Genomic DNA, 12,575 nt, shown 5'->3' on the forward strand with positions numbered 1-12,575 from the left:
ATTTGTGTTTAAGAGAGGCAAGACTGAAAAGGTAACCTAAGCTCCAGTTGCTGATTGAGATTTCTTGGTCATCCCTCTGTTTCAGCTCCTCTGGGTTGGGTACCAAACCAGGACCATCACATTCACAGAGCCTTGCACTTTCAGACAAAAACATGCAGCAACCATCTTTACCATATTTAATAAGACAATAAACTCTGTGCTGACCTTTGGCAAGCGTTCGGGGTCACCGGGGTGCCGGGGGATAACCTTCTGTAACCTTTGGAAACCGTAGTCAATGGTGGGTTCGTTCAGAGCTGAAACAACAACAAACAGCAGCGTGAGGTGACAAAGGCACAGCAAAGGGCTCAGGTGACAACAGGCAAAGGCATCACAAGACCACAGCAGGACCACAGCAAAACCCCCCTAGAACTCAGCACTGACTGAAGTCTTGGTTCAAACACTGCTTGAGGTCGGTCCTTTGGCTCCAACCCAAACCTTCCCACTTCAGCTCCTCCAGCAAAGCTGCTGGAAGATTTGGGGATGTTGCATAGAACTTCCAGACAGGAAGCAATTATTATCTCTGAAAGGCACAATGAAATCAATTCACTAAATACTTTACACCCCACATTTCATGTAGGGTTTTTTGTATTATGAGGAAGGTGATTGGAAGACAAAAGTAGTTACTATTACAGTGCCTTTCTTGTTACAAATTTCATTGTACATTTAATATGCTCCATGTGCAATGTTCACAAATAATTTTGTTGTGAAATACAGGCAAGTGTCTTGGCAGAGGTTTTATTTTTTACTCATCGACACTGACTTCAGCAGCTTAAGCACTAAACTGATCCAGGAGACTGAATAATTAAAAAAAGAAAATACATCCATTATTTTAGTTCATCTTTGCCTAGTCCTTGTCCGATAAAATGGAGGTGAGAAATGGTGAAAGTGGAACACTTTAATCTTCATGAAAATGCTGGTCTGTCTGCATTAATGGAAGCTCTGATTGTGTCAAGCCTTTAAGCACATGCTTATCTGTAAGCACATACTTAAACCCATTTGCTTTCAGCAAAGCAAATTTGAGCATATTATGTTTTTTATATGATTGCCTATAATTACAGGGGACTGCACTGAATGACCTTCTAGCTATATTTCCAGTCATATGATCACTTTAAAACTCAGATGTTAGTGAGACTTCAACATGTGCTTAGAATTTCCTAAGTGCTTTGGTGAACTGGAACAGTCAAGTATTCTCGAGCATCTCTAAACAACAGCACATCTTGACTCTCCCATGCCTATAGAGATGTGGAAATATTCCACAGCAATTTGTTTGAATTTTTTGAGTTAAATGGAAAAAAAAATCAATTTGAAAGTGGATTTTTATATTTTCAGCCTTTTTTTTTCTTTTGTAGAGGAAAAAAATCTATTTTCTTTCATTTTTGAGTCACTTTAAAGTTTTTCTCCTTGTCTTAGCTTATTAATAGCAAAAGAAAATATTTCTCACACAAAGTCTTACTAATTTATGAATATATCATATACCTTTATGAGGATCTTATTATGAACTTTATTATGTGGCTACAACGATGATATTGGAACACTGCAAAAAGATTTAGCATTAAACTCCATCTCCCAGCCTCAACATGGCACAACCTGTCTATATTTCTATGTTTTAAGTGAAGAGAACAATTTTCCACACTCCTAAAGGTCTTCATGTTATGATGAAGCCAGTATCTAACCCCTGGCTTCTTAATTAATTGCCATTCCACACCAAACCCACAAAACTATCCCTTTAAATCACTGTTATTTTCAAACTATATTTCTACAGCAGATTGTCCAGCTGGCAAGAAAAGGGTCAATTTTTTTATCACCTCCTGGAACTTTGGCACATCCCATCTCCACAGGCAAACCCAGCAATGCTGCTGCAGCCTGAGGCAGAGGAGGATGATGTTGAGGAATGGAGATCTACCCAACATGGTGAAACACAAACTGAGGGTGATGGGAACTGGCTGGAGAGGGACATGGTCCAGCAGGACCTCAACATTCCTCTGATATCAGAAAGGAACCTTCTGACCATATCCTGAAATTAGTCTTACAGTGTTGTGGTAACACCAGACTAGAAATGCTTCAGGGTTTTACTTTCTGAGCTTTTTACTACCTTGAAGGTCAAGACACCCCTCCAGTCTCCTTGTTTGTTTGGGCTTTTTTCAGGCATTTCCTTTCATCAGGAAAATCTGAATGTGATCTTTTATTTATATTCAGGAAGGAGTGAGCATAAGGCTTTTCTTTTTCTTGGGCTTTTTTTGATTTTGGGATGGTTGAGCCTTTTTCTCCTACATTTCCTTTCACACCCTGGCTCATGCTGATCTCTCTGTTGTCTAGTTTTGCAGAAAATATCACAGTTCCTTGGTTTGGAACCCCCTGGTTTCCTTACCTCTGAATTTACTTTCAAGGCTACTTAGTTTAAACCTTTTTAAAATAAATTAATTTATTGCTATTTATATTTATTATCAAATATAGCTGTTCTCTGAAAAGATTAAAAAAACCCTCAAACCCTACAGTCCAAATTTACATTTCTTTTCCAAATATGTTCCAAGATTTTAGTGTGGTTCTGTCAAATGTGTTTCTCCTCTAATTCAGTCTAGTTTATGGCCATTTTCCCTTTAGATCCTTTGGGAAAGTAGTTACTAAATTTTGCAATATTATAAATGGAGGCCAGTTCTGAAATCCCCCCAGAGCTAGCAGTCATTTTCTCATATCTTCCTACATGTTCAACACATTTGAAATCCACTGAGTATTTCCTCTGAGTATTTTCTGAACTAAATGGCCAAAAAAAAAAATGTTAATTTTATGGTCCAATCTCACAAGGCATCAGGCACACTGTGAGAGTGAAAACTTTCTGCCTCAAACAGCTTCAGCTTTACTTTAGTGGTGGGGAGAGGTTGCACACAGCAGTCTGCAGGATTGGGTCCTAAACTACTGTTGTTAAATAGCACTCATTAGTCTATAACCCTTCAACCTTTCAATCTTAGATAAAATTTTAAAAAAAGAAAGAGATCTTTAGCTGCCTGGACATCTGACCATAGGTTGGACAATTTCAGCCCTCCATTCCCTGTTCATTTACAACCCAAATGTCATCAATCATCTCTCGATTAAAGAGATCTGTTCACAGATATTTAACCCCACCCTCAGCATTAAACCAGACCAGTTGTGTGTCAGGAGGTGGAAAAACTCCAAAGAAAAGGGAATATTCTCATCTCCAAGCACTGCAAGGTCAGACAGCACCTCCCTCCCAGGTTTTCCTCTCCCCCCCTAAGTTACTGGTCTCTGCTCCTGAAGTCCATCCACAATAAGGCATTTCTCAGCCCTTTAATTCAAATAACAGTTTTCTTTCCATGATTGGGAAAAAAGACTCAATCAGGAATACAAACTCTCTATTTGTGTTCTTGACATCCCTACATTAAAAACAAGCTAACACATATGGTACTTAAAATGCGTTCCCATTACCTTATATTTTAAAAGTACCATTGAAAGTACTGCTAACTTTAAAAAACTGTGCTAAATTCAAATAGGTCCCAAGGCTAATGGAAGCAATTTGTATACCAACCCAAACTGACTGGCCCACTTTTCAAAATACAGGTATGATAATCTTGTGGTTTTAAAAGGACATTTAAATTGAAAGACTGTGAATTTAGTACATAATTATACCAATAGAACCCTTTAACTTGTCAACTTGTAAATCTAAAAGGCTATCAATCATTTCTAAAGAGGAAATAAACCTTAAAATTCTTTGATTGACAGTGCTTATTTTTTATGTGAAAAAAAAAAAAGAAAAAGGAGTAAAGTGGCCAGAAATCCATTTACAAAAGTACATTGTTTTACATAGGTGAGTAAAAAGCCAATAATTACACCTCCAAAAGACATATAAATCAAGGTAAGTACTTTTCCCTCACTTACATATTTTAAGTTGCAGTAAACTTCAGGTAACTTTTTATTAAAATACTTTTCCAAATGCGAAGCTTATTGAAGCCATTAATAGAGTAGCATTTTCATTTAAGCTAATATAATCATTTTTGCAAATACAAGATTTAAGCCATTTTTCTCCTTCCAAACAATAAACTTTCAGCCTGTCTCTTGTGTGAATTAACTAAAATTACACCCAGGTGTACAAAATCTGTCTCTCTATCCTAGTGTATGAGTTAAGGCACAATATTTATTATTCTTACCATTTTATGAATTACTTCTTAAACCCTTGAGGAAGAACTTTCTTTCAAATTAGACTCTAACAGAATAAGCCATGAAGCTCTTTATGCAGCAAGTCTAAAGCCATAACTCATAAAATCTAAGGCTTTTAATCAAGAAAATGCAGAATGTCTGTGGAAATAGGGATGTGTACATTACAGTCATCTTTTCAAAGTCCAGCTTATGTTTTCAACAAAAATGCTGCTTATGCCTCTGAGAAAAAATGTTTCCATCATAACCATAATTTCAAATTCTGCACAAATAATTTTAATAACCACATGCAGATAATCCACCATCTTTAAAAGTCTCTTCTTTTTTTTTTTTTTTAACTAGTCAGTGGAGGGCTTTTTTTAATATTTCACATAATGAATTCCTACTGTGTCAATAAAGCTTTGGTTGTTAATTGAATGACTGTCTGATGTATCTGAGAGAGGAATTTGTTTCTCTGGCCATGCTGCCAACTCACAGCAGAATGATCGACACTTAATATCAGCAATTAAAAGGACCTGTTCAAATATCACATGGAATTCGTAGCTTGGGGTAGTGTAGGACAGCCCTTCACCAAGGAAAACTCATTCAGCAAATGCAGAGAGTAATTGAATTAGACACATTTTAACATTATTATTCAAAGAAAAATAAACACACACTACATAGAAGCATTATGGAAATATTTCAGAATGTAAAACATATCCAGTTAATTTGTTTCCCATGCATTCATGGTTTCATTTACTCCTTTTATTTTTCAGTCCTTGTTTCTTTTTCATTCTGTTTGACCCAAAACCAATGAGAAAGCAGCACTTAGACCTATGAACTTCCCATCTGCTTTTCCAGTGGAAAAGGCTGCAAGGAGAGGGAAGGGACTCTGAGGGCTCAAATAACTCAAAAAAAAAAAAAAAAAAAAAAAAAAAAAAAAAAAAAAAAGGCTGAAGGCTATAAAAAAATTTGCCTCAGGCCTCAGGCCCACAGGTCTGACCGTCCCTATCTCAGAGGAGAAATCTGGTCTTGATTTTTTTTAAAGTGAAACTCTCAGGGAAAGGCTGAGTGTTGTGGGAATTAAATATCCAAATGTTTCCTCCTGTTGAGCACCAGGGAGTTGCTGAACAGTGGAATGGAAGAAGATTCTTTAGACTCTCCCTCTGTCTCTTCACAAATTTATTTTGTAAATTTGGCTCCACAACAAAATGAGACAGCTGATGACAGGTCCTGAATTGCATTGTCAAAGGGTGGGGCTTTGGGGTCTACACAGTTGTTTTGGTGTTTATTTTTCCTGTCCAATCAGAAAAACTTCATCAGAATATAAATAGAAGGTGATGCTGTGGCCAAGACACACAAAGTTTTGTGTCTCAACACCTCACAGCCACAAAAGACTCCTGCTGCAAGCCCCTGACCCAAACAAAATGAAACATTGACTGCAGAAGATGGGAATAGGACGGGACAGACCATAATAATGTCAAACTTGAGGTACTAAAATGCTTTGCTAAGGCCCTGTAGTACAGCAGTGCTAGTGGATGGTGTGAAAAAGCAACATTTTGACACCAAACCCAACAACTCTTATGCACAGTGACCTCTTTCTGCCTGCTCTATAAAGACAACAACAAACCCCACTTCAAAACCCCATCATCAAATGAGAAAATCTCCCTGCAAATCTCCCTGCAAAGACTTTTCCTTTGCTAATTAAAGCTCCCTAAATGAAAACATGCAAGCATCTGAGCTATTGGTTGTTGTTGTTGTTGTTGTGAATTTGTCTTGCTTCTTCTAAAGTTTTCTTTCCACTGACTTTCCCTGGAGTATTTATTCCCACGAGAAGTGGAAAATGGAAGTGGGTGGGACAGCAAGAGCCTGCACAGAAAGGTTTGGGCTTAGAAAGGCCTTTCCAGTGTTAACCCAGAATTTCCTTGTTTCTCTGGTCTTGGTACTTAAACATGCTCCTGTGCATTGAATTTCCATTGCTAAAATCAAGCTGTGACATCATGTCATTTCCCTAAAATTAGAAATAGAGCTTATCCAAAATGTAATTCCTGCATTTTATTGCCATGTAATGCCCCATCAGACACCCTGTGCTTGTGTCAAGCAACGAGGAAAATGCAGAGCTGAGTCAAATGATAAACCTAACCCAGAGCTCTTCCCCAGAGCCTGCTCTTTACTTGAACTAAAGATGCAATAGGGCAGTGTTGGAGGCAGCTCCATCAGTGTTATTACAGACATGATGGACAGTGTGATATTTTCTTCCTGAAAACAATTTTTTTTTCCAGGAACTTTGAACCAGAGGAGCAATTCCCTCCTCACCCAGCCCACTCTCTGCAGCCAGTGGAGGTGCTGAAGATGCAAGGAATGCATGTCTTGAGCCCCATATTTTTATGGAAGTTATAGAAGGCAATTATGAGATCTGTCTAGCAGGAATTATGTGTTGGTTTCTCCAAACACATTAACTCTGAAAGTTCACTCAAAGCAACCTGCAATCTGGCTTGGGGGATAAAAAAAAAAAGTCAATTTGTGAGCTTCACAGTTTCTTCTTCCTCTGACTGCGCTGACCTCTTGTCTAATGGGGAAGATTTGGCCTTAAGGGAGTCTGAAACTGAATCCAGTTTCAGGCACTGGAATTTAAACATCCCAATTTCACAACAGGCTGGTGGAATTCACTGGGGATGTGCATACAGAGGGCCAGAAGGAAATTAATGCATGTTGGTTACTTCGTCTGGCCGTCCAGGTTAATTGATGCAACTTTGGCAGCCATTACAAAAAGGGAATAAACAGCTTTAACATGTGAATATTTTCCAGTTCTTCAGACACATTCTGGAGGTGCACGTGAGCATGCAGCAAAAAATTTACTGGGAAGGGCTGGTTCTCAATGGCTTGTCCCTACATTTAAATAAATAAATATTCCTGCACACATAAACACAAGCACAGAAATGCATCCAAGCCAAGATTTAAAATAATGGGTGCATAAGGTTAGTTATAAGATCTATATTTAGACCTGCTTTAAAACATTTTAAAAATAAAGACACTGCATTTATTTTTAAACTCTTGGCTCAGAAACAGATGCAGAGATGTACCATACAGAGTGTGGGAGATGCTAAACTGTCACCTCATGTAACCTTTTCTTTCATTCTGTATTCTGCATATTTTCAACTTTTTCTCCTTTGCATGCACTTCTCAAATTCCACAATGTAGGTACAGACACCTTTAAAATCTTCCTAGGGATAATTTTGGATAATATACAAGAAGCTTTTTTTCTTTTTTCACCCTTCATAAACTCCTTTGGGGTAGACAGTATTGAAAACCATCATTGAAACTTGTTTGTATGCAGAAATATTTCCTTTTGAATATTGCCTCTCTCACTTTTAACCTTGTTATTTCTCATCATCTCTTCAGATTATTAAAAAAATAATTGTTACCAGGGGATGCATAAATGAAAAACTCAGTGTCCTGTGTGAATTCCTATCAGAAGCTTCTTAGCCTGAATTTGGCTGTTTCTCAGAATTGTAGACTTCTTACATGCAAGTGCATTATGGTCAGAGCAAAAAAGAATCTTCAAGAGAGAAAATTGGAAAAACACCAGCTATCACATCCAAAATCTCTGAAAATGAGATTCACAGGGAAATACAAGTGGAGCTGAATCATAAAAATGAGATGAATTATGCCTGGCTGTAATGAATATTATAGGTGTGGTGCTCTTGGAAGGGGCTGACCTGCTGTGAGGTTTAATTTAGGTCTTTAATCCCTCTCCATAACTAATTTTAAACCTCTTGAGAAAACAATCGTTTCCAAACACCTTTATTACTAAATATTAGCTTTGACTTGTCTACATGAAATTGCAGCAAGGCTACTCACCCAAAAGCAAAAGGATAATTTTGGCTACACCCTGGATGATGCAGCAAATTGTTTAACATTGAAACAGTTGAGTCTGTTGTTTTCTAGTTTGTAACATTTAAATAGAAATGTGTAATTTGAGAGCTTTCAGGAGTCTCTGATTTCAGCAGCAGATGCATCACCTGCTTCCATAATTGTTCAGGGTTTGGGCTTTCTTTTCTGCAAAAATTTTGACAATAAATGTATCAAGGGTAAGAAAAATAAAAAATAAAAAATCATCCCAGCCTGTCTGATAAACATGTTTCCCTGCCCTCACACCCCAGTGAGCACTGTGACACTATACTTTTATCATCTAGTGTGTGCTCAGAATGAGCTTAGAACAGCAATTGCCAGGAATAGGCAGGCGATAAACTGCATTGATTTAACACATCTTGTTTTCAATCATGCTCGGATTTTCTGAGCACGCATTTTTCCTGTACTTCAGCTTGTAGCTTTTATCTGACGAGCTGATCCCTTTTCACTGGAAAATGAAAAGGTCGCACAATAAGACACGGTTTACTGGAACTTGAGCACGCACCAGGGAAAGTATTTTAGATAAATACTGTCAGACATAGTGGAGCTGAATTTCAACAACACAATTGCTAAACAACAATACTTATTACTCTCTAGAACAAGCCTACAAGCAACTTATGGCTCACAGCAGGGGAGATCTCAGAGTTAGGCTCAGTAGTTAAAGAAACCTTATTAAAGGTTGTTTAAAGATGCACCATTGCTTTTGCCTGACATGCACCTACCAGCCCTACCCCAGGACCAAACTAACACCCCCTCAATTCCTGTCCTAGGTAACTTATAAATGACGGAAAACCACAGCAACGTTTTTTCTTATTCTTTTGTCTTTTTTTTTTTTTTTTTTTTTTTTTTTTTTGGCAGAAAGGTGATTGACTACATGCTTGATTTAATTTAATCAAATGGAGCACTGGGTGCTGGTAAAAATAAAATTATCCAAATGTGAAAGTAATTTAACTGAAACTAATTCATTAACCAAGGTGAGTCACTGAGGAGGTCAGTAAACAAGCAAGGAGTAATATGGCATGAACCATCTACCAAAGACCAAGGTACAGTAGGCTCAGAAGAATAATTGTAATTAATTTCCCTCCTCCCTCTGAAGTGATTGCAGTGACCCTGACCAGTACAGGACTGGAAGCAAAATATTCTCAATTTTTCCTATCAGAAGGGGAAAGAAAAATTCCAAGTTATTTTTTACTGCACTGATTATACCCAAGAAAAGATCCCACCTATTCTTCATGGAAGATGCAATACAAAAGGAAGTCCCAAAACCAAAGCAGCATCCCCACAAACCCCCTGGCCATTTCTCAGCCATATCAGTGCAAAATCCGTGTGAAATATTTATGTTTGCCTTGCTTCTCCTGAATGTGCTTATTACTCATTTAGGTCCAGCACGAACTCATCCTACATTCACTTTGTCCAAGATTCTGAACCAGTTTAAAGCAAAACCAGTCTGGCAAATTTTCTGAAACTACACTGCTAGTTGCTGAAGTTTAGTTAGTCTGCTCCATATACACATCAAATAGCCAAGCCTCCAGCTCCAGTCAGAACCATCCATCTCTCAGATACTCCACTCACATTGTAAGTCTTACAGAAAAAATAATCATAAATATTATTTAAGTTCCATTATTGAATTAGAATTTTAAATAGGCAAGTCACGAGCAAAGGGATAGAACTCAAGAAAAGCACAAAGTAAAATAGAACTTTGCATGCAATGCCACCTCACATTTAGCTCCATGAGCCTGACTGCAAGAGAACCCACATGAGCATCGATTTCTCCTCACCTGGCAAGGTTTTTGGTTTGGTTTATTTTATTTATTTATTTATTTATTTTAGAGGAGTAAGTCGAAAATCCGTGCTGCCTTTTAGGGTTATCTCATGCAGCACAGGCAGAATTCTGATATGTCCTCTCCATTAAGTGCTCATAATCCCAGGAATGAGAGTAACTCATTTCTTCCCAGGGTGCCTGCTAACTGAGAAACTCGTCTTAATTGAATGCACAGCTCAGTTAACCATCTTCACACCCACAACCCATTAGTGCCCCATGGGCAGCTCTGCCCGGCCCTCCCTGCCTGAGGCTCAGCAAAGGAGGGGATGGGATGGAGGTGAGGAGCAAACACCGTCAAGGGCTGGTGCTCCTGACAAAATGAGGGCTCTGGGGCTGAACTGGCTTTGGCTAAATTATATCAGCATTAGATCACCTTGGCAGTCAGTTACAGGGGGATCAACAATTCCTGCAGCTCTGCCCCCAAACATGAGCTCAACACCCTCAAACACCCCTAGAGAGAGATCACTGGTCTGCAATCTGGAGTCTCACAGGCAGAAGGGAAGAGGAAGCAAAAATAATTGCTTATATCCCTCCCTTCTCATCTTGCCTCTCTTCCATCCTCACAATTTACCTTCTAGAATACACTCAATAAACCAGTGAAAGTGATTATGGAAATTAAAATATCCGAGGTACAACCATTTGCCTACAAAGCTGATACCTCAAAAAGAAGCTGTAGAAGGCAAGGAAGTGAGGAACCACCCTGAAACTCACTGTCCTGTCATGAAACTCTCCCAATATTTCATTTACAGCAGGAATGAACTTTGGTTCTTCAGTGATCACTGCTGAGTTTGGGATATACAGCAAAACATCTGAGCTGGTTGATGGCACCCCAGAGCAGTAACCACATCCCTGTGCTCAAATTGGATTATTTTTTCCTAAATTGGAAATATTAAAATTTCCCAAATTAACACAGAGTTGGAATAGACAGATTAAAGATCATGAAATGATCAGTAAACAGAATCAAAGATGTAAAGTTATGATGGATAACCAGATACCATCACATAGGTTTATAATCATGCACTTGCACTTATTTTCTAATTTTCTAGGTATTATTGGCAGCCTATAGGAAAATTCAGATCTCAGCTCTGAAGTTATCAATTAAACACCTTCCAAGTTGCACAGTATTGCTATTTTCTCTTGTATAAAACAAAAACCTGTTTTCCATCCAGTTCAAAACAAAAGCAAACCCCCTGTAATGGATTACATTTTTCTGCACAATTTTTTTTTTCCTTCCTAGTAAATTCCATAAGAACTGTTGTCATAAAAAATTGCCACCAAAATCTATGTGTATTGTATTAGCACACCTCAAAGTTCAATACCGACACAAACAGTATCATCAGGTGATAAAAACAAAGATGCTGCAAGTGTGACATGAAAAAAGAGCATTCGAATGTTAAAATCTAATTTAGCAATTTGCAAATTGCTGCTCTAAAAGGAGGAATTTAGCATTAATCTTGCTGGAAGTGGCATATTTATCAGGAACTGATTTGCAGCTTTCCAGGCAGTGAGCAATGATATAAATACACTTCTGGGTCCATCAGCACTATGCAAGAGTGAGCTTAAACAGCTCATGGAGGCCCTGGGTGTGTGAAGGATTAAAGCACCTGGCTGCCAGAGTTAATTAGTGTGCACAGGGGATGCACCGATGCTCCTGCTCCAAACCAGCTCCATCACAACTGCCCAGGGGTAGCTCTGCTTCCTGCTCTCCTGGGCAGTGAATCCCAACCCCAGGGAAGCTTTTCCCTCCTCCCTGTGCATGCCAAGCCCACCCTCTCTGTCGGGACACAGAGAAAGGGATGGGACTGCAAAAATGTCCAATAGCTTTGGCTTCAGAGAAGATCACTTTGGTTTTGCACTGAAGGCCCTGTGCTGATGCTGGACAGCCCATGTTTGTCCACGGGCAGCAATGTCTATCCCTGCAGAGCCTGGGCACAGCCAGGGGGGCCTGGCCACACCTTAGAGGTCTCTCAAGAGAGGAGAATCCCACCAGTGGGGTTTTCTCACTGTGTTGACTTTGATTTCTACATTCTGTGTGGTCTCTTCCTCATCTGAGCATGACACACACTCAGTGGTAAAAGCAGTTATTGAAAATAAATCCAAGTTTCAGCTGATTGAGTAACAAACGGACACTGACAAGGTTCTGTGCATCCTGCTGGAGCAGATGGGTCCTCACTCACCCAAGCTGAAGCTGGGGGAGACACAGCAATATTTAACTCTAGGATATGCAAACTGGTTGATGTTTTCTCTAAAGAGCAAAGGGAAATGCAATGTCACCTTTTTCTTCCAAACTTTGCTTGTTGCACAAAACAAAAGTGATTGAGCAAAACAAAAGCAAAGAATTCCCGTGGGATTTGCCTGCTCTACCTGTCATTTCCTTTTGTTCCTTTTCCTTCTGCAATTCCCCCCATACCAGCAACATAACAGAGTCTCCTTCAAAAACTACTATTTCAGTAGTTTATCACAAGCATAAAGTAGAACATGAAATACTGAAACGGAAATAAAAGGAAACTAAATACACCATCTCTTGGGCACCTAGAACAAAACTAGAAAAAAACCCTTTTTCTTAACATTCAAATATTCTAGAATTAAATAATGGGGAGAGGTGGGACTAATGTAACTCTGTTTTAAAGCTTCTTATACTGTGAAACCCCATATT

General features: G+C 38.8%; 1 protein-coding gene across 5 annotated transcripts in view; it reads right to left on the reverse strand.

The window, feature by feature from the left end:
• EBF1 (EBF transcription factor 1) overlaps positions 1–12,575 on the reverse strand; it is a 267,551-nt gene that overhangs the window by 31,090 nt on the left and 223,886 nt on the right. For all 5 annotated transcript variants that reach the window (XR_014591142.1, XM_083871631.1, XM_083871630.1 and 2 more), the window contains exon 11: positions 205–293. Coding sequence is in view for 4 of the 5 variants with exons in the window: in XM_083871631.1 (XP_083727757.1) it covers positions 205–293 (89 nt within the window). In the remaining variant the exon portion in view is untranslated. The remainder of the gene's footprint in view (positions 1–204; positions 294–12,575) is intronic.

The sequence above is a fragment of the Zosterops lateralis genome (assembly GCF_965231275.1).
Source record: "Zosterops lateralis genome assembly, chromosome: 14".
Lineage (NCBI taxonomy): Eukaryota > Metazoa > Chordata > Aves > Passeriformes > Zosteropidae > Zosterops > Zosterops lateralis.